This window comes from Lepidothrix coronata, unplaced genomic scaffold (genome assembly GCF_001604755.1).
Source record: "Lepidothrix coronata isolate B3197 unplaced genomic scaffold, Lepidothrix_coronata-1.0 Scaffold225, whole genome shotgun sequence".
Classification (NCBI taxonomy): Eukaryota; Metazoa; Chordata; class Aves; order Passeriformes; family Pipridae; genus Lepidothrix; species Lepidothrix coronata.
Window position 1 is genome coordinate 710766 of NW_016690405.1, and position 26348 is coordinate 737113.

General features: G+C 41.2%; 1 protein-coding gene across 15 annotated transcripts in view; it reads left to right on the plus strand.

The window, feature by feature from the left end:
* DMD (dystrophin) overlaps nucleotides 1–26348 on the plus strand; it is a 799860-nt gene that overhangs the window by 708580 nt on the left and 64932 nt on the right. For 11 of the 15 annotated variants that reach the window (XM_017833948.1, XM_017833947.1, XM_017833942.1 and 8 more), the window contains 2 exons: nucleotides 14143–14204; nucleotides 24605–24679. In XM_017833948.1, coding sequence (XP_017689437.1) covers nucleotides 14143–14204; nucleotides 24605–24679 — 137 coding nt within the window. Of the gene's footprint in view, nucleotides 1–7465; nucleotides 7589–14142; nucleotides 14205–24604; nucleotides 24680–26348 lie in introns of those variants that run through there. The other 4 variants (XM_017833943.1, XM_017833944.1, XM_017833945.1 and 1 more) reach the window with 1 other exon arrangement.

Below are 26348 nucleotides of genomic sequence, written 5' to 3' on the forward strand. Positions count from 1 at the left end.
ACTGCGCAGGCTCGAAGGGTTAATGACCTTTCCCAAATCTTCGCTCGCGAAGACTGGCCATTACCTTACCTTACCTAGACATTGAGTTCTACTAAATGCATTCCCATTATTAGACTTAGACAAGCATGAAGTTTAAACTGTGCAATATAGTTTAGCAGCACTTTTTTTCTATCAGGTAGCACCCACAGGATTCTTCCCTGAATTAACTGCCAGCTACTCTGCCCAAGGCAGTAGGAGCTACACAAAGATACCTAAATGTAAAAGCTGGGAGGAGTACTTTGTAGGAAGAACCGTATGAAGGTTCAGTAAATGGAAGGTGCAGAAGCTGTCTGGAATTATGTGGATCATGTGCCAAAGTGTAAATGCTTGAACTTGCCACAGGAGATTTGAATGAAATCCTTTGCATGAATGAAATCCACTTAGCTAAGAAATAATTTTTATCTTACCTCAAAATTCCTTTGTATCCCTCTTTACTGAAGTATTTAAGTGCTAACATACATTTAGATTCAATTAGGATAAAATGGTATCTGTGCCCTAGGACATGGCACCATGGTAGCTGATACTGATTCATGTGTCTCTGGAAGCGCTAGTTAATGTAGGCATCTGTATGCCTGTATTTGTTTCAAATGACTCTATATATAAACACTAATTTTCACTCTTTGGCATGGACAAGATGAGACTATTGCCACTTGCCATTAAAGGGCACTGCCAGAGCTGTATGAACAACTGTCTCATTTTCTAGCCAAAGTTAAGTACATTTTTTCATAGGATACTGTTTAGAAATGAAATACAAAGTTTTGATTTCAGAAATGGCAGATGAGAAACTTTTCCTTTCCAGAATTCTTTTCTTGATGACCTCAGATTGGGAGTAGTTGCACAACCCTAAACCTGAAGCTGCATTTCTATGCAAATAAATGATGAGAAATGTCACCTGGATCAGATGAAGGAGTTAGCCTGGACAGAATTACTGGTGAGGCCAGTTAGGTGTAGCTGCTCCCTCCTGCCATTAACTTCTCTGGGAAGATTCTACCCCCAGTTGCAGTGCTCTGCTTCCTGGATCCCCACATAAGTCATTTAGGAAGAGAGGGCAAAGCAGTCTTGCCATGCAGAAAGACTAAGCTTTGCTCATGTTACACCAGGGGGGAAGCTAAAGACTCTCCAGTTTGGAATCTATATCAATGTGTTTACCAGTGATTTACCAGGAAGGGAGAACCATCCCTTTCCCACATCAGGGCTCTGCATGGTCCAGTCCAGGGAAAAGGTTAGGAATACGACCTCAAAATGATACTTACCGAGGTCAGTGGCCTTGACATCTTTAGAAGATAATTAAAAAGCCTAGTGTGTATGTAAAAGTAGGCAGGGCCTCTTGTGTTTGAATTACATATTATAATGTTATGTATAGTATATTATAATCATTGAGGAAACAGCATAATATGTATGACAGGTTCAACCTATATTTCAAATCAACAAAAACTACAACTTCCTGTGAGAACACAGCAAAGCACCCATTGCTGAAATGCAGGCAGAATATAGACAGCAAAAAATGAATACATTACTTCAAAGGTTTGAAGTCTGCCTAGCTAGTGGCCTGACTGGGAATTTGCATATAGCTGTCATAAAATGGAAGAGATTTCATTGTTCTCTTCGTTTACTACATAGGTGCAGCCTTACCACTGGAATATCCCAGGATGTCATCTCCTAGCATGATCTTAGTGGCTTTTTTTTCCCGAATGAGTATTTTCTCTCCTAGGTAATATTTGCATCAAGACATTTTGAAAAAGTTTCCTCAATGAAAGAAAAAAAAAATTGTACTACATTAGTCACAAAACATAGATTTAATAGTCTCAAAACTGCGTATATTATGGAATGCAACCAAAAAGTAAATTAGCAAAAAAAAAAAGAAGCCTTTGGAAGAGGTGGCTGCTTGTTAGGGACCAGGACTGCATGGTGACTAGTAGCTACCATCAGGTTTTCTGGGCCTGAGTGAAGTAGGACTGCAAGAGACAGAGTTTCTTGCTATTGAGATCTGTGCATTGATAGGAAACAGTGGAGAAGTTAATGATTTCGGAAGCCAGCTTTTGTGTTTGCAACACATAATTTTATGCATGGAAAAAAAGATTTTGAGGTGAAAAGAGAGTCGGTGAGTGAGAGAGTTTATCAAATCCTGCTTATTTTAATCCCCCCAGGAGGCAAAACAATCATTTATTTCCAACTGGGCATGCAAAGAAAAGAAAGAAACGGAGTTTGCTTTTGCTACTTTGTTTAATTTGTCCTTATTACTCTGCATTTTTTCTCAGTCTTACTCCCTGATACGATAACCATTCATTTTGCCACTACAGAATCCTCAAACCAAGAATTTACTAGGTATAATTATTATTTTTCAAGTCTTTTTTGTGTTTCATAAAGATCAGAAAGCAGTTATGCTTGACCTAAGTTTTTGGCTGGTAGATTTCAAGTCTTATTTTTATATATATATATATAATTTTCTCTTTTTCCCTGTTAGTTTTCCGAAAGCCTTCAGTGGGGGTTTTACTACTTTTGGTTTTCTAGCATTATGTCAACACTTTGCTTCTTGATCTCCCATTCTTGAGACTATTCACACTGCAGTTCATCTCCATCCCAGAAGAGTAAGGGTTACTTCTTTCTTAATTTCCTTTATTTGTTGTGGTTTCTCATGGAAGGGAGAAAAGAAATTTCGATATTTTCAGGTGCTCACGTGAAGAGCTCATAGTGGTGGTGGAACTGGGATGTGCTACCCACCACATCCACCCCATGCATGTAATCTTAATTAATCTCAGTCCCACTCAACTCCTCTTTTCAAGGTCAGATACATGGCAGTAGAAACTGAACACTCTGCTACTGCAAGGTGTTTAAATTGTCACTATCAGCTTAAAAAATAAATGTTGGCTCTCCAGATTAGCCTTTCGAAGATTTCAGCCAGATGAGATTCATACATATGTCTAATATATTCAAAATGACAGGCACCCTCTCATTCACCTTTTAGCAACAGCAGGCAATGCAGTGCAACATAAGGCACACACAGGCTGCTCCTGAGGCTCCGTGATACCCATCTTGTAGGGTGACTAAGATTTCACTTTTAATCAGGTGTCTTTACTGTAGTAAAAGCAAGACAGCCCAAAGGAATGCAGAGTTTTTGCCACTGAGCATTCAGCAGGAACAGATGTACTCCTGTCACATGTGCCATGTACCAGTACTTTCCAGACTGGGAATTACATTGCTGTAAGCTCTGTGATATTTACTGCAGAATTAGTTTTATTAAAAAAAAAAATTCATCTTCCTTCTCTGTCTGTTCCAAGAACATCTCAGCGAAACATGTCAGGCAAAGTCTTGTGAGCTTCACTTGCCAGTTACCTGCAGACAATGAGCCCTGGGTAAGAAGAAGCACCAGCTCATCACCCTTCCTAAGTGACACAGGTTAGGTTTCCATCTGAACAAGGAGTGGAATGCTCCTTCCCCAACATCCCATGGTGTAAATAACTGATTATATAAGTATACTGAGCTATGAATGTTGTACTTTAATTTACAGTACAGTGTTGGGGAAAATGAATGGAGGATGTCAAAACTATTTCCTTCATTACATTTGCAGTATTTTAACGTATTTACAGTGGTAATGTGCAAACAGGCAAAAAACTCCCCAAAACAAAACAAACCTGCTGCATCCAAACCAGTATTCTCTTCTTGGCTCTTCTGAGAGAGCTATCAAGAAATACCCAAAACATCCTGGAGGTGTCAGCCCTTGGAATATATTTAAGAGAGATGATCCAGGAAAGTGTCATTGTGCCATCCCAAGTGATTTTTAGTATTTATTTATACCAAGAAAAAGAAAATAGATGTAAACAGCATAACGGACTAGCCAGCCTGACACAGGGCACCACAACATCATCTTATATGCAAGGCAAGCTAATCCACTGCCCAGATAATGAGAAATGGTACAGCCACACTTACAAGGAGGGATGCACGCTTCACAGAGCTCTGGAAGCAAGACTTAGTTAATAGGAAAGTGTTGTATCCTCACTTTCCATGACACTAAAACTAAAGGAATGTCTCTCTAGTTTTCTAACTCACAAAATGCTAAACTTAAAAGCCAGCTTGTACCCTTAATGTCTGCCCCACTTTTAGGCAAGTCCCTACCCATTTCTGTGTTTGGGTTTCCATATCTGTCTGTAACTTGGAATAATGATGTTAATCTTGTACATAAAACTTAGATTTATACTTGAACATTAATTTTAGGAATCAATTATTTTATGTTCACATTATTTAATTTTTTTTTTAATGTACATATGTCTTTGGCTCTTTCCACATAGAAAAGGGACAACATTCTGAGAAGAAAATATTGAAAAGATCAAAAACATTGAAAGATCAGGTTTCTTAAGTACAGAGATTCCAGTGACCATTTGCACAGCAAGCAGTGCAGTCAGGCTGCCTGCAAATCCAATTCATCTATTTCTCTTTTTTCTGGAAGAGTTTTGGGGTAATAAGACCACTTCTAAGTATTATCCCCCACTTTTTAGGCAGCTGTGATTTCCCTTTAAGCACCTGGTGTTATTAAATGTTGCAGACATAGATACCTCAACTAGATACAGTCCAGGACAAACCAATAGTTTAAAAGAAATAAACACGGTTCTTCTTCTGATTAAGGTCTCTGTGTAGGTGCACAAGTTGACTTAATAGCCCCTGCATAAGAAAAGCACCACAGGCAATTAAAATTGAGCTTAGTCTGTAATCCTGTTTTATTTTCTATAGGAAGATCACTATCTTTTATCAAATAAATGGCTTAAAACTAAGTATGGCATAAGGATTGGCTTCAGTTGCAAATGCCAAAGACAGTAACCACTTACACTGCAAACAAAATATATTTTTGTATGAAATTATTGGTAGTTTAAAAGTAATTTGAAGCAAGAGTGGTACTACGTGTGTACATTATACACAAAAAAATATAATTTTCAGGTCAATCAAAACACCTAAAAGCTTTTGTGAATTTGGAGACAACAATCAGAACTACATGAAATAGATTTTTTTTATAAAAATCAATTTATAAAGTCAATAGGCCTTAATCCGTTAATCCTTCAACATTCGTATTTTCCCCTGGATGTTCCTGAGCGACTAATAGTTTGATTTGGGAGATCAAAGGGTTAATTTGCTTTTCAATTGAGGAATGACTCAGAGTTCCCCTTTATTGTTTAAAAAAAAAAAAAGTGGTGTGTGGGTGTAAGGTAGGGAAAAAAAGCCAAGAAAATGGATTCACTAATTGGGGTTTTCACCTGCTGTGAGTCTAATTGAATACAATGCTTTATTTGTAACTCAAGGAGAAAGAAGATTATGCAAAGTATGAGAAATTCAGACTGGTTTTTAAATTCTTATTACTTGGCACTATTGTATGGGAAAGAAGACCAGCGTGATAATAGCAGCATCAAGCTTCTGTTAAGGCAGACCAGGAAACTCCAGAAACAGTAAAAATTGAAGGAATGTATGGGGGGGGGGTGGTATCAGTGCTAGATACTTCTGAGGGAAAACAAACCACTTTTGCTGTGAAACGAGGGGGCCTCTGCCTGCCCCTGTCCCTTTGTATGACATGGGCAGCTGCTCTCTCCTTGTTGTGAGCCCTGAGGTTCCTCCCAAGTGAGAGGCAAACCAAGACTTAGAGAAAGATTCCTCACTTCTTAAAACTTGGCTAAAGATGGGAAAATGTGAGATTGCTGATGTAACATAATTGACAGCCTTCAGCCAGTTTATTCACCTCAAAATTAAGATACTTGACGGAGCAATAGATCTAATACCAGATCCACTGAATTAAACGGAAAATTCACAAGGTAATGAGTTTTAACATAGTGATTTATGTTTACACAAAAATTAATCCTCTGTTTTCTTTCCACATTGTGGTAGTGCTGTAGGTCCAAGGTAACTGAAAACTATGAGTTAGACCTTTTAAAACAAACTAAATCGTCTGGAAACTATGAGAATTTAGTATTCAATTCCATTAATTTTTATATTTGCATTTGAGGGCCTGAGAGGTTGAACCTTGAGCATCTCACACTTTTAATGCTTCTGGAAAAAAAACACGTGGGCTCTCCTTGAACTGCTTTTTGAACTTTTCTTAAATTCAGATAACCCAGTGACCTGGAGCCTTAAGGGGAGCCCTGAATATCCTGGTACTTAGGCTAAAACCTTCCAAGTTCAGTGCCTACTGACATGTATGTAATAGGAAAGCAATCTATGTGATATTCCTGTGGTATAGAAACTATGGGTGGGATGAATTTTCTGTGCTTCTAGGCCTGCATCTTCCCAGTGTAAAAACAGGGAGGACTTTTTGTACATTTGAAAGGTGGAGGATAGATTTAGATTACATATTAAGAAGAAATTCTTTACTGTGAGGGTGGTGTGGCACTGGCACAGGTTGCCCAGGGAAGTTGTAGATGCCCCATCCCTGGAAGCATTCCAGGCTGGACAGAGCTTTGAGCAACCTGGTCTAGTGGAAGATGTCCCTGCCCATGGCAGGGGAGATGGAACAAGACAATCTTCAAGGTCACTTCCAACCAAAACCATTCTATGATTCTGATTTGAAAGATACTTTTTACTTTTTTGGGTGGCTTTACCAAGAAAGCACAATCTCTAAGGCTTGAAAAACTACTTGATTATGTGAAGGACTCAGTTCTTTTTGCAGCCTCATTTTAATGAATAAAGGACATAGATGTACAATATGCATGAATGGAGACTGGCCACACTGATTTGAAGTGCCTGTGACACTGAGAGGAGATTGTTGGCTTTCCTTTGTGTAATGCATATTACATATTAATCTTCATTCGCGAAGCCTAGCCATGATGATGATTACATATTAATGCAAAGAAACATCACAACAGTAACTCGGTGTGAGCAGAACTATTTCTTCTGCTCTGGCTGACCAGGAGGAGATGCCCAACCTTCCCTGCAGGGCCAAGGCAAGCCCTCAGAAATTAAATTACCTGATTTCACTCACAAATAAACCACTCGGCATTTTAAGCGCCGAAATTAACAGCTGCAAAGCAAAAAGAAAAAAAAAAGGCAAAAAAAAAAAAAAAAGGGCAGGTTAAGGCCCATTTCAAATCCGTTCCAGATTCGGTGCATATTTTAGCTAAGTTTTCTTCCCAAGCCCTCTGAAAGTGAACCGATTTGCCGCCTCTCAGCACACCCATCTCTCTGGCCGGCCCGGGGCAGGGCAAAGGACGCACAACAAAAAAAACAAACAAACAAAAAGAAGTCAAAGGAAGCCCCGAGGGTTTCCTCCCGCCTCCAGAAGAGCTGCACAGCCCCGGGGAAGCCGGCAAGGGGCGAGGTGCCCTCAGACGCCCCGCAGCCGGGATGCTGGGGCGGGTGAGGGGGTGCGGCGCCGGCAGCGCCGCCGGGCGGGAGCGGAGCGGGGCGGGGCAGCCCCGTCCCCTCCCTCCTTCCCTGTCTCCCTCCATCCCTCCCTCTCTCCCTCCCGCCGTCCCTCCCTGCCGGCAGGGCGGCCGCAGTGGCGCTGAGCGGCGGGGCTGGGCGGACGCGCTGTTTCTGTCTCCGCAGCCGCCGCCATGAGGGAGCAGCTCCAGGGGTAAGGGCGATGCGGGGTCGCGGGGCGGCAGGTGCGGCGGGGGCGGCTCCGCCGAGCCCCGGGGCCACCCCGCGCTCCGCGGCGGTGCCGGCGGCGTGTCCGGCCGCTCTCGGCACCGGCGGCGGAGCGTGTCATCTCTTACACCGAAAAATCTCAACTTGCCGCCGGGTTTCTTCGGGGAACTTGGAAGGCGCGTTCGGTTCGGCGCTTTTCGCCGCTCCCGAGGCCGTAGTTGGGCGCTGGATGCGCCCCGTTGGCACACGTAGGAGATGGCGGTGTGAGCCGGCACGCACGCGTGGCTGTGCCCCTGCCTGTGCCCCTACCTGTGCCGGTGGCTGTACCTGTGCCGGTGGCTGTACCTGTGCCCGTACTTGTGCCGGTGAGGGCTCGGGGGGCAGAAAGCCGAGCCAGGGAATCAGAGCTGTGTGGGATGCCCGCGGTTTTTTGGGGGTAGCGTGGTGCTGCACAGCGTTACCTGCCTGGCACATCGCCTATGGGGCATCTCGGGTCGGGCGTGAACTCCAGCGGAATTCCTGAAAACAAACGTGCTTGGGGGTGCATGGCTTGTTCTTCTTTTCCTTTTTTTTTTCCTTTTTTTTTCCCCCCCCTGTGTAATTTCATGCTTAGAAGTAATGTTTCAAGTTAATAGGCAGAAGAGGTTGGGAGGGGATTCCCTCTGGGCTGTTGCACTGCAAGTGCTGTATTTATTGTTGCTGCATGGCACCTTATATTGCCTTTTAATAGCTGCTGTAAAGCATCTTGCAGCCCGGGACACCAGCGGTGTCTCCAGCCTGCGCCTTGGACTGAAGTTGGGCAGAGAGGTGGTTTTTGCAGGTGTGTGTGTACATAACTGAGGAAACGGGAAACCTGGTTATATGTGGGATCTTTGACCTTTTTAGCACTAAGGAATTGTTCAAGGCCGTCGCTTGTCTGAGCCTGGATTTGACAAGACCCTGCAGTGAAATTGCTTTGGCAGGAGCAGAGAGGATAGGCTTTGGAAAGCAAATAGATCAGTGGAGAGTGACAAGCCGGGGGGGCAAGGCTCACCCAGCCCAAGCCACTGAGCGCAAATCTTTACCCCGACAGAGCGGACAAAATAAATGTTTAACAGCAAGGGAGAAAAAAAGAGTTACTATTCAGTACTCGACAGCTGATATTTGCCCTTCTCCTGCTATTCATTTCCAGTATCGGCAAGAAACTTTAATATGTATTGGTGCCTGCATTCAGCAGTCTGATAAATCTCACAAAAGCCAATAAAACAGGCTAAAGTCAAATTCCTGCTGAAGGGACGCTGATCCTTGGCTTAAACAGAAATAATCTCTGCACAGATCAGTAGTCTCTAGATTTACAGATGAAAACAGTAGTCCTTTGTAAAGCACAAAGGAGTGCCACCTTTTTACATTGCTAATACTTTCCATAGCAGTAACTTGTTTTATCAAAGGAATTAATGAAACACTGTAAAAAGAAAAATATTAAATCTTCCTTGCAATCACTGTCATCTGCTGATGAAAACATTTTTCTTTTAAATGAAAGGTAATGTCTGTTCATTCAGCCTCTTTCAGTTGCATTTAGGTTAGTTTAGTAAAATCCAAACAACTGTTGTGCTTATTTTGGCTTTTTGACAACAGTCATAAGGTGGTTGGAGTAACGTTTTATTCCTCGTAAAGCCAGAAGGTGAGAGGTATTATAAATTGTGTTGTTTGAAAATGGATCAGTTCAGTGCTTTGTAAAATATCACTATAATTTTGGCTCTTTTTTTGTCAGTATATGTAACTACTTATTTATTGCTACAAGGTAGAATTTCTTATTCTATGCACATCTATGCACTTGCATATCTAATTCATGTCGCATTTTCTAATGAAGGGTGTGGGGAGAAGTGCAGCAGAACTGGCTCTAGTATCACCAATAAAGAGGGCTGTAAGAGTTTAAAAAGGACTCTGCAGCTGCAACCTAAAATTCTATTCTGGAGCTGAGCAGTGAATACACGAGACCAAATCCTGGATATAGGTTTTGGTTTTTTGAAAAAAGGGTGAGGGAGAAGGAGTGCAATCAAAAACAGTTAAAAGGTTTGCAAATGTTATGGTGTGGCTGGTGCAGGAATGTTTGGTGGGGGGTGTGCAGGAATTTGGGTGTGGGGGTGCATTGCTTTCCACTCCTGCTGCTGGTGTTGCTCAGAAGTAATATAAAAGGAATGAAGATAAAATAACTGTATTTTGGCCAAACCGATCAAGTTATAACAAGGGAACTGTAATTCAGCTAGCATGTCAGTTTGGATATCATCTCCTGATTTCAGGTTTCCAGTGCTGTGTGTTATTGGCTCTGCTGACAGCGATGAGAGACAAATCTCTCTGCTGTTGGCAGGAACAGAGGAGTTCACACAGGCATGGTGTGACAGAATTCCCCACATAAAAATTATCCTTGCTAATATAATATAATCATCCTTTAATGAAGTGGTCCTGTGGTTCCCAAAGGATGTCTCAAGTGAAGACTGTGCTTTTATTCCGCTGAATTATCAGTGTATTTAGTGTACCCGTCACACCCATGTCTAGGTGTCACCATTAGCCATTGCTGCTCATCTCCTTTCCAGGCTTGGTTTTAATTCCCTTTCCGCTTTTGCAGCTCAAGTCAGGTGAGAAAGAGGAAAATAAGCCAAGTGAGCGCATTTATATTTTTATTTGTTGCAGAATGCCCATGATTTAAAAGCTAGTGATCAATTTAGTTGACCTAACTGTAGAGCCAAATTGAAAAATGTGTCCTCTGAGCATGTGCAGTATTGCAGAACTGCTGGCTGTGTGCGTTGATGCCTTTTTGTGTTGGTGGTTTGTAGGAAAAGCATTCCAAGTACTTATTTCTGCACATACTCTCACCCTGCTTCAGCTGCTGCTAGTCAAGAGGACTTGCACTATACTTTTCATGTCTTCCTGACTTACAGGCTGTAAAGGGCCTTGTTCACCGGAGTTTGAAACTCTGGCAAACACTTTACTGCAGATCTATTAAGGATGCTACAGCATTCCCAAGTGTGGTTGAGGCTGCCTGAAACTGCTGAGCTGGCATTTCACTTCAGACGGTGTTCACAATAAGGGCATACACACAAATCCTCCCCCACCGGTCCAACCCCAAAGCTCACAATTAAATGGCCTTTGAAAATGGCAAAGAGGCTTATGAAGAATAGCCTTGATGGAATCTAACCTTTCCTGGAGCTGCCCTTGTGTGCAGAATAGTTGATAATTTTCCGAGCTGAGAACGTTGGGAAGCAAACACCTTTTAGCTGGAGCGAAATATCTGCAGCCTTCTTGTGTTCTGCATGTAAAGTACCAGCAAAGTCTGCCCTGGCTCGGTATGGGCACTCAACCTCTACAGAAATTGCAGCCACCAAGGTTCAGTTCACTTCAAAGCCCTTGCTTTTGTTTGCAGGAGCACAGAGGTGTGCTCACAGCTGACCAGCCCATCCCTGGGTCTGGTACCAGATGGATGATCCCTGCCGAGGGCAGCCACACCACCTGGTGTGGGATACATTGCATAGTCACTGCTGGGAACGTGGTGGGCCAAAGACTTAGGGTCTCTACTTACTTGACTTTTGTAGTCTTAAGGAAATGAATATTTCCTCTAAGTTGCAACAAAGTGTAAAATTAAAGCAAAAGGGGAAATGTACCTGCCCTGCAAGTTTAGTCTTTATCACTTGCAGATGAAGCTAATGAAATCATTCCTTAGAAAATGCGGATCTCCAAGATAATTAATCTTACACCATGAGGAGAGGTCTGAGGTTACTGTTATTGAAAATATCTGAAAACAGTTGGAGCCTAGTGGTTTTTTGGTGATGGAAATTTTATTTAAAAGGTCATTTATTTAAAATTCAACTCATCTGTGTCATGTTGATTACTGATTGACCATACTAGTTTTTCACACTAAGATGATCTTTTTGTTCTTCTGTCCCTCACAGACCTGGGATTCTATAATCCTATCTATATTTACCTTTGCCAGATATCTGATGGCTTTTAAGTATTTTCATGAGGAATCAGTTTCTTTGAAGGCTGCCAGGGTAGCAGCTATGGAGTGTGGTCTAGTTTATCCATAGAACAATTTGGGTCTGCCAGACTACTTTCATGCAGAAAGTCAGGCAGGTTTTCTTCAGAGGTTTCCTGTAACTGTTTCCTTAAGTTCTTTTTCTCATTTTTACTACATGATTTGGCATACAAACCATGGTATAGTTTCTGTTCAGATATCCACTTCTGGGGCTAACTGCCCGTGGGAAAGCAAGCCAGGGCAGCCAAGCTTATGCGTCTGGAATTCCTGATATGGGATTGACATTGGGTGAAAACAAACTGCAACCCCAGGTCTGTGAGTATGAATGTTTGCTTGGGTCTGCAGCACGTTCACCTGAATTGTGACATCCCTGGCTACAACGTCTTCTGCCATGAGTTCTCCTCCTTCCTCTTTTGCTTTGGACTGTTGTTGTATCAGCAGAGGCTTCAGGTGGCTGAGTTTTTAGGAACTGAACGTGTGAACAAAACTGTTTCTGTTTTTCTTCAAAAACACACTTTATGCCTGGGTATGGTAAAAAGTTCTGGTGTTACATTCTCTCTGCAAAACCTGCCCGTACCCAAGCAAGGTGGGAAATGCAGGGGCTTGGAGGGGGGGCTCAGATCCATAGGTTTTCACTTGAAGCTACCCAGTTTCTGGGAATTAAAAAAAAACAACCTCAAACCCAGACCAGGCTGAGATTTCTGAATGCAATTGCAGCCACCTCCCTTTGCAGCACTCATTTTTAACCAAACAAAGAACAAGACTCCTTTGCTCTTCTGGTGTCCTCCTCCCTCTTTCACTGCCTTCAGCCACTGCAGGAATTGGGAAGGGGTGGGAATGCTTAGGTTGATGAGACAGAGCTTGTTTAAAAGCCTGTGCTCAAGTAGGGCAGCACTATGGCAGTGGTTTTTTCCTTCTTCTTAGTGCTTGTGATCCCTTTCATTCTTCATTGCAGTTACAGAGGAAAATCTGGAAATATATATAGTAAGCTGCTGAACATATAGAGGTTACTGGGGCAGTAAAGTATTTGCATGGATCAAATAAATAGCCTGTCTTTTAAGGCCAAAATTAAATCACACTAAGAAAACATGTCACGATTTTCTTTTTTTCTGTGAGTAGGGGTGGTGTTGAAGTGATTCATTGGAAGTTGTACCTCTTCTTAGCCTGTAAAGAATAAATGTGCACTTGGGAACATCAGTGCCTCAAAATGAGAACTCGAGGAACGTTCGTTCTCTAAAACAACCTCATCAGTGTTCCAGGGCACAGTTGGGTGTACGGGTGCTGCTGGGTGGTGGTTTAATCTTTTGGAGCTGGAAGGTATGTGCTCCAGGAGCTCCACAGCTCTGTGAGTCAGGTCCTGTTCTCCTGCATATTTTCTCTCAAATGATGTGTGCATGTTGAAACCCTGATGTCTGCTTTTAAGTACAGAAAAGACCAATGTTTTTGCTAGCAACTGTATGCTACATACGTATTCTGGAATTTTTTTTGTTATGGACACTCGTGGTTATCTTTTAATGTTACTGAATTCTGTATGAACAGGACTTGTTGGCAACAGGATAGATAAGCAAGACTTCTACATTAATAGAAACATAATCATGTTAGCTATGCTTTCATTAAAAAACAAATTCATAAAAAGTATAACCTTAGGAGACATGAGTTGCTACTACACCCGCTAACACTTCATTCTGTTGGCTTTCTCACGCTGCCTGTCTTTCGGCAACATGTTGTGTTGCAGAGCTGGAGGCTGCTCCCCTCAATGCAGAGACTGTCCAATTTACATTCTAGTCATACTGCAGCGTTTCATAACCCGCTTTAGCTTTCCCCTGGCTTCCCAACAGCTCTGCCGCCTGACACTGCACAGGGACCTCCGGGACAAGGGAAAGGGCCTGGGAGTCCCAGGGAAGAAGAGGAGCAGCCAAGAGTCTTTGCCAAAAGAGACTGTCAATACAGGGTGTGAGGCATTGTCCTGAGAAGTGGTGTGAGCTGGTGGTGGATCAGTAGGCTGTTGCACGGGGGTTTTAGTGCAGGTGTCTGGACTGAAAGGAAAGACTGGAGTTTTGCTGCTTTGGATAACTCTTACCTTCCACGTGGGAGAGAGTGTGTAGGGGAAAGCAGATCGAAAATGCTATGGATCTCAGTATCTGGTCAGAGTTTCCATAAATTCTCTCAGAATGAAACCCTTTCAAATGTCTGTCCTCTAGTTTGGAGCAACTGGAGAATGACCTGTACAAAACAAAGAGTTCTTTAGAACTGATCACTGTGCTTACAAATTCCTCAAAACACTGACATATCTGAATACTTGCTGTTTTTTTAATATTAGCACTACTTTTAATTTTGTTTCATGAGCCCTTGCCTAAATAAAGTGCTCCAAGTTAATGCCTCATGTTGAAAGAAGACATGCCTGCCACTGCTGAGAATCCCTGCTGGAGCAGCCCAGGATGTGGGTAGTGCTCTGATGTGCAACCTGCATCACTTGCTGTGAGATGGAGAGAGAAATTTTACTTTACTAACTTTCATGTTTTGTATTGTAGCCATGAGACGCAAACGACCTGCTGGGATCATCCCAAGATGACTGAGCTTTACCAGTCATTAGGTAAGAGATCTCTACCAGATGTTCGGTGGGGTTTTTTCTCAGTTGGATGAATTGTTGAGACGAAGATTTTTTCCAGAGGAAATAAACTGAAATTAACTGACAGAGAAAGGCAGTGCTTTTGTCAAGGTTAAAATTTTCTGCAAGGGGAATATGTGAGGCATAGTAACACATTTCAAACATGCAGTAGAAAAAAAATCGTGTTTCAATTAGCACGTTAGGACTGTGCGCTGGGTTTACAAAGTAATTTGGGTGTATTGTTGCAAACTCTTACTGAAAGACAGGGACAGAAATTTAAAAAAAAAAAATCCTGAATCTTTTCACTGTCTAATCTGCTTTACAAAAGGCAGATGAGAAAAATCAAACCAAGCTGCTGTTAATGCTGACTTTTGGATGGTGGGAAGCCAATTGAAGCAATTTGCCAAACTGTGTTACCACTGCTTTATTTTTAAAGTACTTTCAATACTTAGAAGGCATAGCAGCTGTCATGATGTCATTTTGAATACCCAAATTGCATGCTTATTATGACTTCAGATGTGCCTCTCTGGTGGAGGGTTTTTTTCCATATTTTAGCAGCTTTGGATTTTATTAACAGAAGCACATCTATAAGATAAAATGGGTTAATCTATACTCTAGCGTAGGCTGCTTGGCAGACCATTTAATAGCTAACTCTTCGCTTTTAATGATTCTGTTAATAAATAATGGAGGATCTAATAAAAATTAAGCTATTTCAGTGAAAGGAATATCAGTGAATATGCTGCATTCATAAAGAAGGTTACGTCTGTACAGCACACGTATATAAACGAGCTTTGAACAAGCCAGTGTGAGCACTGGGACAGTTAAATCCAGCATTCAGTGCAGGCTTATTTACCATGGTGAAAAATAGCTTAAATTATCACCTGCTAAACTCTAGTTTAGCTGCTGAAAACAGTCTAATTATGCCGGTATAATCTATTTCAAGCTAACTCAGGTATCTCTATGGTGCTCTGCAGTTAAAGGCATACTAAAAATACTTTAGAAGACTGATATGATAAAATGAAACAAGACAGTGTGACAATTTCTTTCCTTATAGCATTAGCAGTGTGGCAGCAGTTTGTTTAAAAATTAACCAGAATACAGCTCTGTATGCCAAAAGGGGATATACGATGTATAAGATCAGGCCAACCAAATGCAAAAGAAGACAAGTATTGACTTGCCGTTTAATTATAATGTATTGCCCTGTTTGTCTCCTTTATATTTCTGCTCTTAAAGTGAGGGGTTTAAAAGTTTCAGGACAAACAGTAATTGTACATGCAGACATCCCTTTAATGCAGGTAGGTCTTCAAACAGTTGCTTGTTAATTGAACTGCGCTCTGACTCTGCAGCCGCCTTTGATCCAGGCATTGCATGATATTTCTGATACTGTTGTTGTTCAGACCCAAAGTCCTGTTGCAACTGCTTTTCTTGTGTTAGTTCCCTGGTTCAGCTAGAGTACTCTTGAATATCAGGAAGTGAAAAGGTAATAAGGGAGAAAAGTGTCCTGATGGATTCAGGTCAGCAGTTCAGAAGATGTGTGACTGCTGAAGTCAGTTTGCATTTACTTTAACTGAGTTTTATTACTGTAAGTACCACCCAAATGTCAGGAGTTTAAGATAGCCTTATTTCTTACTTCATAAAGAAGGAACATGTTCAGGCAGATTTTGTTTCTTTTTCTTACTTACTTGTGAGCTTTTATTTTTCTCCTGCTATTTTCCTTTTCAGGAGCAAGGGATGTCCAAAAAATAGTCCTCTATCTGACTAGTTTTATTTCTTTTGGAGCTGAGATCAAATACTCATTAATATGGAAGCAACACTGATTTTAACAAAGGATGAATACTGTGTATTTTTCTGAGTAAACTGAGGTGTCCATAACTGTGTACAAAACAGATTAGACAAGGTGATTCTTTGTGCAGTGCCACACGGGTGAAGCTTTGATGAAAGTGCTACTGAGTAACCTACTGATTTATTTTATTTTATTTTTGAACTTGATGTAATCATCGTTGCCTAACTCTCACACAAACTCCATAATACAAGTATAACTCGTTTAGTCCTTGAACAGAACCCTTGATGTATTTTCAGTGCTTTGCTTTGCCTCAGGTCAAAACGGTAATAATGGGATGTTTGAAGTCTTTTCAGACTGTTCAGTAATATATTATCTGAGAAGATGTTATTAAAGTCGATTTTGTATTGCATACTCATTATATCCTATTATTTTACCCTACATTAGGATCCAAATTTTGCTTTTCATTCATATGAACAAGCTAGTAAAGAGCTTAGTATGTATGCATTTTAAAAATCTGGTAGAAAACATGAATTCTGCAATCTTGGTAAATGTAAAAAAGTGAGAACAAGTACATCAATGCTGTCAAGAGTTTTCATTTCCATTTTCCAACTCCCACACTTAGCCTGTAGGGAATAATTGTGCTATGTGATGTAGCTCTCTATACATGCCAGTATTTTATAATTTGCTAGGGGATGCTTATGTCTAATTTAAATTCTTACAAATTACTAAAAGCTTAATTTTTTTTAGTGAATGAGGAAGGTGCATCCTGGCACAAGGTAATGTTTCTTATCTGCCTATGTCTTTGAGATGCAAGAGACACTTCTCTAACAAAGAGGAGTAATACTAGTTTTAATCTTCACGTATCCAATTCACACACCTACAAATTGCTCCTTTAGATTTTGCTAAAATAGATGAATTTTAAGTGTCATACTTTAGTGTCATTAGTGATTTGGGTGCGTATAAAAATGAAGCTAAATTACTTGGGAGTGTTATTTGGTATTAATAAAAGAAGGTGGGAATGTGCTGTGTACACTTTTGACTGATCAGATGGTTGGTTGAGGAAGTCCTGTATCCTGTCTTCAGTGGAACTGCATCAGAGACTACAGGAAGAACGCATAGGAAGAAACTGTAAAATAATCTGCCCAGTGAGGAAGTATTCTTAAATTCTCTTTGAGTTCCTTCACTGAAACATGGCTGGTTATAAAGATACTCATAATAACTGTGAAATACTTCATTTGAAATTTAATATGTGTATCAAAAATTTCCAACTGGCTGTTCTTTTTAACAGAAGCTTTTCCTTTTAACATACTAAAATGCTTGTTCTTGACTACTCTTTATTATTTAAAACAACGTAGCATTTATCAGTTTTAATGAAGCATCTACTCCTTACTCAAGTTGGACAATTTTCACTGTTCATTTAAAGTTATGGCTACTTAAAGTTACATAAAAAAAGTCTATATTGAATTACTTAATTGTTGTTTAATGTCTAGTCAAAGTGGCAACAGGTAGTAGATGTTAGTATAGATTAAATAAGAAGGAATCGTATGAATTACAAAAACAGAGAAATAATAAATGCTGAGATAGGAAAGGTAATAAAAATTGGTGAGTCTCAAAGGTTCAGAGGCTGACAGACATTCCCTGGTTTGTATTTACACCATTATGAGCCACTCCCATTTTCTTCTAACTTCCCTCTGAAAATCTTCCAAGTACTGAGAACTGCTCCAGCTGCTTTTCTTTCCAAAAGTAGTTCCTCTGCAGCAGATCTGCTGTTTTTACACCATTCTTTTACAATCCCCTTACAAATTTTCTCATGCTTGTGATGACTGCAGGGCATCACTGAAAAGATAATTTGTGTTATTTTACTATCTTGGAGGGCAAGGACCTTAGCATGAGGGGAGACATGGGAAGAGCAGGAATGCAAGTGTTCTGGAGTTTTCAGATTATCTTCTGAGAGTGAGCGTTTAATGTCAGGCAGCTGAGCTCAGAATAGTAGTATTTTGCCTTTAAACTGAAGGTGACTAACCTTTGCTGCGATGGCCCAGGAGGACTTGGTCTGCTGTGCCATACTGTCAGTGTCCCCCTCCTCCAGCCTTCCATGTCATGTCAGTATGAGTCTCCTCAAGGTGCATTAGTGTCACCCTGAACAGTAATTGCAGTGGCAGGGTGCAGTTACAAATGCTGCCGTGTGCATCTGCTTATCAATCCTAATTCACCAAGGCAAGACATGAGGGTGAAAACCACCCTCACCCTTGCAAGCCGCAGTGCACTGGTGACAGCTCTCCATTTAATTTGGAGGGCTGGGGGGGCAGTTCTCTTTGGATTATGTGAAAGAAATGTCAGAGTTGCTTAACACAAGGTGGGAGAATGCTGGAAGGTACCTCTGAGCCTCCTCTGGGCTTCTGGCAGCAGCTGCTGTGTTGGTCTTGTGGCTGGCTACTCTTGTGCAGCAATGTGAGCTTCTGACTCCCAGTGACCAAGGTGGATAAACATCATCCTTTTTGGTTTGTCTATTTTATTTGTCCTTCTGAAATGCTGCCTGAAGAGGCTTAACTGCTCCTTGCTGTCATTACAGTTTTTATTAGAAACTTCTAAATCATATCTTTATTATGAGGTTTTGTTCAAATTCAACTAATTGTTTTCTGTGTTTGTACTAGTAAGACCCATGCCTATTGCATACATCAATCATCTGATTTCTACTGAAATCCAGTGAGGTGGTACATATGGCCTTTCTTTAAAGGTTGCTTATTCACTAATGTCCTTTTCAAGCTCATTTCAGAAAATAGGATTGGTTGGATTCTGTCAGCCTTAGAGAGTAATCAGACCTAGAGCAGGTCATCTTTCTAACTGTATGATTGCATCCTATGCAGCATCATGTAACAGACAATTAATGTGTGGCAGAGAAGTAGAACTTAAGTGGTAGAAGTTAAGCTTGCATCCCTTGAAAATGAAAGCATAGATGTATTAGCAGTGAAGGAGGGTATTCTAGAAAGAGTGAAGTAATGTCCTGTTATGGAATTGGTGACCGGTGTGGGGACATTTTGCTTAAGATAACTGCAGTCTTTGTTTGCAAATGGACACCTTTTATTAATATTTTTTGAAGTTGCTTGTAATTTATTTATTTTAGGATTTTCCAGTATGACTGCTTCTCCTGTAGCATGTATGAAGGGTTTCTGACTGCAAACTCCACTCACATCCCAACCCCATAATGGGGTGTAACCCAGGTGTACATCATATCCTTTCTTACACATTTGGGTTTGTTGGCTGAAGAAAAGACATTACATGTCAATTGGTCTGGTTCCAGGGATGCTGGCACATGTTGAGGTGTTCAGCCACTGGGCCTAGATGCAATCAGAAACGTTGTGGTGTCCTGGGTACCTCCCACTTGCTAATTTTTGGAGACACTATTGGCTTTTTCACTCGGTGGGACAGGTCTAGTACAACATGCTGTGTTGTTTCACGCAGGGTGGTTAAGTTGTACGTATAATAACAGTGCAGTTATTTATTGTCAAAGCAGTGGAGATGATAGCATTAATTATTGTTATAATAAAATTCAGTGGCCGAGACTCAACTGATATTAAGCAGTGTTACTTGATTAATTTGCTTCCTTTGTGCATTTGTCTCATTTGCATTTTAAAATTACAATTCCTAAAGAGGCAATATATGTCACTGTAGGGCATCATTAAAAGATTTAGGTACAGGTTTTGGGCAGCAGGAAGAAACCCAGCATTCTTATCTGCCTGTCAGGGAATTTCAGCTATTGAAACAATGTGAGATGAAGCTTCTTGAAAAGTCAAGAGTGCCATTAATGTCTGATGAAATGTGAAAGCTTAGTGGCTGGTAGTGGAATTATGGTCTGTTCAGGACAGTCCAGTAAACAGTTTTTAACCTCCATTGTCAAAGACAACAGTGACATGTAATTCCCAAAATAGGCTATCCACTGCGGACAGTGTATTTATGAGCAGTCTATGATGAGCATGTCACAAGCTATGGTTGAGTAAGACTTTCAGGTTTCAAGGTATATCACTCTAGCTTCACATTTTCTTTCCTTGCAACTGAGAGTAATAAAACCCTCAGAACTCTGTAAACCTTATCAAATGAAGATGAGGATTTGATCTTATGACATCTGATTTCTTTGAAAGAATTTAGTTGTTAACTTGCTAAATTTTATTCTTATCACCTGAAGCATGTAAGCTGCTCATTTTAGTTAGATGGTGTCCAGACAGTGAGAATATTGCTGTCCATAAAATCAAGTGAAATGTCTGTATTTTGTCCCCATTAATTGAAAAAGCAATTATAATAATATTCACAATAATATAAACAAGGAATCCTCTTTAAAGTAAGAAAGGACTTTCTGAGATGCCTTCAGATTACATTACAGAGAGATACAAATTATGTGAACAGCCTTTGACGGGAGGTAGTCTAGTCCATCCCAGAGTTTTTAAACATTCAGGGAGATTACTCTGTTGTAGAGGACAGTACATTATCAAATGGAACATCCCAGTCACTCAGCACTCTCAGCAGTTGCAGCAGGTGTAGAGTGGTTAGTCTGTTTAAGAACTACCCTGGAAAGCAGTTGAGTTATTACACCATACCTAAAACCTGTTGTCTGAGCTATAGATGTGACTCCTTAAGAATAAAAACAAATGACCCCTTGTGCTGGACACCAAACCTCTTGTTAAATATGTTATTTTTAAAATTTTACTGTTTAATTTTTTATTGCTTTTATTTATTTTATGCAGTAAGACAAGAATCTGCTTTTCCTCTTAAAATAGTACTCATATCTCAATGTAAAATCTGGAATTTAGCATGGGAGGATTTTAAAAAAACAAAACTAAAGATTTTATTTGTTGATATTGTGTCAGTAGTCAGTGGGATATTCCAGCAGATGATTTGAATCACTAACTGCTTCTCAAATGAGTGGGCTTTTTACCTGATTATCCATTAGCAAAAAGATCTGCTATGTGAAATTGCAGGTGTTTCTAGAATACTGTAGAAATAGAACATAGCCCTTATGTTTTGAGATTTCTCAATATGCAGAATTATGCAAAAAAGGTTAGAATTTAACTATCTGATCATCTTTCCATAATAAGATGAGACTGGATGTGGCACTCAGTGCCATGGTCTGGTAACCAAGGCAGTAGTGGATCAAGGGTTGGACTTGATGATCTCAGAGGTCCTTTCCAACCCGACTGATTCTATGGTTCTGTGAATATTTCTGATTTGTGTTACTCCTATCTGCAGTCTGATGTCCCCTTCGTTAAAGCTGCATTTGTAATAAATGTGGTAGTTCTTGTTCAGTGTTATCATATTATTATATATAGAAAGGTATATTTTCACTTGAAGAGAGAGGTCATTCATTGCCAAGTGATGGGAAAATCGTAATTTCTCTTTGCTGAGGCTTGTAAATATGTCACCAAATACTCTCTCACGACCCTTTCCTCTGACTGTTCCTTTCCAGGGGCCAGGTGACCTCTTCCATTGCATCGTTGTTTCAGACCATAAACAGATTATGCTCTTGAGCATTTACATTTTTTTGTTCAAAGCTTGAAAGTTGCCTTCTGAGCAATGAGGAGAGGGAGTATTGTTAAATTGAAAAAGTTTCCCAATACACCAAGGGCTTTTCAGCCCTCTGACCACCCCGTTCGGATGACGAGGGGGTGCATACTTTCTAGGAGTGGGAGGAAAGGGCTGGAGGAAAACTTGTGTGGTACACTGAGCTCCGCAGCCTGCTCCAAGATGATAAAAGCTTTGGAATCAAGGCTTAGTGGGTCCTTACTCTTTTAGTGGGCTGTTTGGGAGTGGAGATAGCATCATTTTTTTTCCCTTAGGACCCAGGAAGGAAAAAAAAACAAGAACACACAGAAGGAGGAACTACTGGTATTTCCATGGGCATTTTACTGCTGCTTGAGCCTCCTTTCTCCCTCCTCTGCCTGTTCCCAGCAGGAGCAGCTGGCATGTGACCAGGCAGTGCCTTGTGCTGCTTCACTCGAGGTCCCCTCCCTTGCTGTTAGGGGCGACATTACATCCAGTACTCCCCAGCCCCGTGTCCAGGTCTCATTCCCTAACAGTCTTATGTTCTGTGATTCATTTAAATGGGGCCACATCAGCAAGGGAAGTGTTTTGAACCCAATTAAGAAGGAATTGGGCTCCCTTCATTGCTACACAGAACAGCACATTTGTTCCACCAGTAGCTCCAGGGGAGGAAAGACACCACTGGCAGTTTTGTAGGTATAAGGAGGGGAAGAGTGAAATCATTAAGATCCAATGACCTTAAGTGACTGTCGCCACTTGGTAAGAGAGCTGTCCCTCAGGAGCATGGGGGTGGTGGCATAAGGAAGACAGAGGTGAGCAGTTGGCAGAGGGACAGTAACTGGGCACCAGCTGATCCTGGTAAAACAGCAAAGGTGGGAGTGGAGGTGTGCAATGGCTGCGCTCGGCCTTGACATGCAGAGCCAAAAGATCAGCATTGCTGCTACTTTCCCAAAACCTGCGATGAGGGCTCCCAAACGAGCTCCTGACATTGCTGCTTTGTCATTTAGAGCAGATGCTTCTTGGCAGCTATGTCGTTAAAGTTGATAATAAATTCAGTGTGTATTACATATACAGGAAAATAGATGTAAACTGTAGCACTTCCAGGATTAAATGTCTTCATGGATTGTGCTTTCTGCCCTGATCGAGGCTTGAAATATGCATATCTATTTACTCACATTTCTGAAAATGTATATAATAAATATATAAGCATTTTTCAGAATACTCAGGGAAAATTTAGTGAAAGCTTCTTCATTTTTGTCAAATGCTAGCCTTAATATTCTTTTCCAGAATACAAGTGCAGATTTACAGAGAGGTTACAAAATGTAACTGAAATCATGGTGTGTTTGTGAGAGACTGCTTTATTAATTTCTCTTTAAGACAAATTAAACTGTTCATTGTGTTCTACACCACATAAAGGACCTGTTAGGATGACTGTGAGAGAGAGAGAGCTGGCAGGAGCAATACGCAGGAGAACTGCCCATTAAAAAAGTGTATGAAGCTGTGCAAAGAAAAAGAAATTATATACAAAGCTGAAACTTTCTTTTCTGCTCTAAGACATGCTTCAGAAATGTTCCACAGCTTTTATCAAGGTATACAGAACTACAGAATTATCATACCTCATATTGTTCATTCAGAACAGCTTAATTAAAATTAATGTAATTGAGACTATATTCCCTCTGCTACCTATACCTGTACAGCATTATAAATGATATTGAGATAGTTATACCCAAGCTACCGCATTTCAAACAGCTTTATAGCACCTCAGCTCATATGCCAGCAAGGAACTGTTTTGTGTTTCCCTGATTTTCATCATATTCTTTCTCTAAGAGTGTGCCAGGCTTAGCGGCAACTTATTGAGCTAAACAGGCCTTTATTTTGAGCCACTACGTTTTTTTCCTAATGTTCTTTTTATATTTACATAGTAGTTAACATTTTCTAAACACTTTCCCGTCATTAATTCCTTAGGCTCCATGGATTTCATCAGTAAATTAAATGTGCTCAGCAGTGTTTTCGGGTGCTGAAACTGGCTGGCACGAGCATTTCTGTGCTAGAAAACCCTTAAATTACAAGATGCCAAGCAATCCCTTGGGAATGATCCCTAGGCTGCACAGGAGTGTCTGTGCCTAGGAATTAGTTGGGTAGGTGACAGGACCAGGAGCATGCCAGCAGCCAGCTGGTTTTCCCGCAGTGGGGTTGGCTGTGCTGTAGCACATGAGCATGTCCCCTACCCACTCCTTGGTTCCTGGTGCAGACACTGGCAGTGCCCCTTGGAAAACAGCTTCTCTGCTGGTGTGTCTTTGTCCCCACAGTGTCCCAGGAGATTTTGCAAGTCATGGTTAAACTATTCAGTGGGGGCTTGCGCCGATGTCCTTATTTTGTTAAATGTATGAGGACAGCTCTAGCAAAAGTCATGCGAGACAGTGCATTCCTAGTGGGGTGCCATTCCCTGGGATGCTGCCCCAGTCCACCACCTCCCTGCCATTTTGCAGATGGGAATTGGGAACTCACCTGCCTGGGTGAGCTGGCTTCCCTCCAGGAAGGCTCTGCATCTCAGGGCATGGCTGGGGCCCGCTTGGGCCGAAAGCACAAAAGTGTAATTGGAATTTTTTTCAAGTTGTTTTTTTTTTTTTGAGCAGTAGCTGAGAGTCACCTGTTTTTTCCGGGGCAGAGCTCTTCTCTTGGGGCTGCCTGCACTCAGTCTGGCTGGTGCATTGGGCAGACAAGGAGGAGTTCCAGGGTCTTATCTCCCTCACAGTGCTTTTGGTGCGAAAGGCTCTGTGGCATTTTCAGACACAGGGCTGCTGTCTCTGATGTTGTGCTTTCAAGTGCTCTTAAGTTCAGTGCCTTTGAACGAAAGGAAGTAACACTTCAGGATTTAGTATTTTCTTTTTGGATGGTTGATTGTCAAGATTTGAGGGCTTTAGCCCAGTAGAGTTTCTAACGTACTTTTTTCCTCTGTTCTTTTAACCAATAAGTATAATCTTGTAGTTCAACTTAGCAACATCTTTGTGAGTCTGATTATTTGCAAAGTGTAAATCTGATCTATTATTTTGATATTGCCCCCCTACAGCTGACCTGAACAACGTCAGGTTCTCGGCGTACAGGACTGCCATGAAGCTCCGCAGGCTGCAGAAAGCCCTCTGTTGTAAGTATCTGTCTGCGCCTCACCCGCTGCCAGGAAGGCTTCATGACCGATGCACGAGTTTGTTCACAGCTCTGAGAAGCAGAAAAGTGCTCCCACACATACCCCTGCTCTGCCTGGTGCATGGGAACCTCTCACCTGAAGGGTCTTTGCTGCCTTCAGTTTGTATGATCCTTACAAAACCAAAGTGCTGGGGATATGCAGATCTGTCCCTTGTAAGACAGAGCAGCGGATCAGAAAGAAAACTTAACATCCCCTACATATTTCTTGCCTTTACACTCTTTAGCTAAGTATTTTCACTGTGCTCAGTAGTGAAGCCATGTCCTGTGTCAGCCACAGCTCTACAATGGAGAGGAATTCAATTGTAGTGTATTGTGAACAGTGAGAGCCTGGGTGAAATAATTGCTCTAGAGCTGGAGTTACTAATGGTTTGTTAAGTTGAATCTTGAGCCCTGAGGGGTTATTGCCTTTAAAAGAGATCATCACAATAAACATTTAGCTTCATTTTTCCCCAGCTTTCGTTTGTGTTGAGAAGTCTCTCATCAGCTGTACATTAGTGGTGTGCATGTTCTAACACTTTAATTCTCCCAACTGCTGTATGGTATTCTACTTGTCACTGGAGTTACATTTCCTTTTCAGCTTATTGTAACCTGATAGCTAAATAATTTGCTCAGAGTTTTCTTGATAAGCCAGTCAGTTGCCAAAACAAGCAGTTTATCAGGCAGTCCAATTCGGAGGATTATTAAAATATTTTAACATTCACTGTCTGGCATTTAATTACAGGGTTAAATGTCTTGACACAGTTGCAAATGTCTCAACTGTTGATTTATCTCTAGTTTGGATTTGTGCTCACATGCTTTCTGGAACTGTGTCAAACCTCGGTATTTTTGTGTATGTTTACTTTTAGGCTTATAAGCATGGATGAATTCCACTAAAGAACAGACTGAATTTCTGAATGTATAAAAAAACAAGAAAAAAAAAAAAGAAAAAATAAACAATAGGTGCAAACTTTTGTAATGACAGATTTCAACATTAATGCAGTGACAAAGAAGGAATTATGATGATCAGAAATAGAGATATCTTTCCATGGCACGGTACTTCTGCCACACTTACTGTAGACACCTGGTATAAGGAAAACCGGAGTGACATGCAGTGAAAAAATTATTCATAATTGGTGCAGCACTGAAGTAAGAAACTAAAATTTTTGGAATTGCAAGTTTCACTAGCTGGCAGTGCACAAATGTAACTCTTAACAGGTTTTTATGACTGGAAGTGCAAAACTTTGCATTCCATTTTATTTGTATTAGAATTATAGAATATCCTGAGCTGGAAGGAACCCAGAAGAATCATTGAAGTCCAACTTGTGACCCTGCATAAGACAGCCCCAAGAATCACATCATGTGCCTGAGAGCATTGTTCAAATGCTTCTTGAATTCTGGCAAGCCTGGTGCTACCACTGGCTAGTGTGACCACTTCCCTGGGGTGCCTGTTCCAGTGCTCAACCACCCTCTGGGTAAAAAACCTTTTCATAATATCCAACCTACATCTCCCCTGACACAACTTTATATTCCCTCAGGTTGTTTCACTAGTCACCAAAGAGAAGAGATCAGTGCCTGCCCCTCCTCCTCCCCTCACGAGGAAGTTGTAACTGTGATGAGGTCTCCCCTCAGTC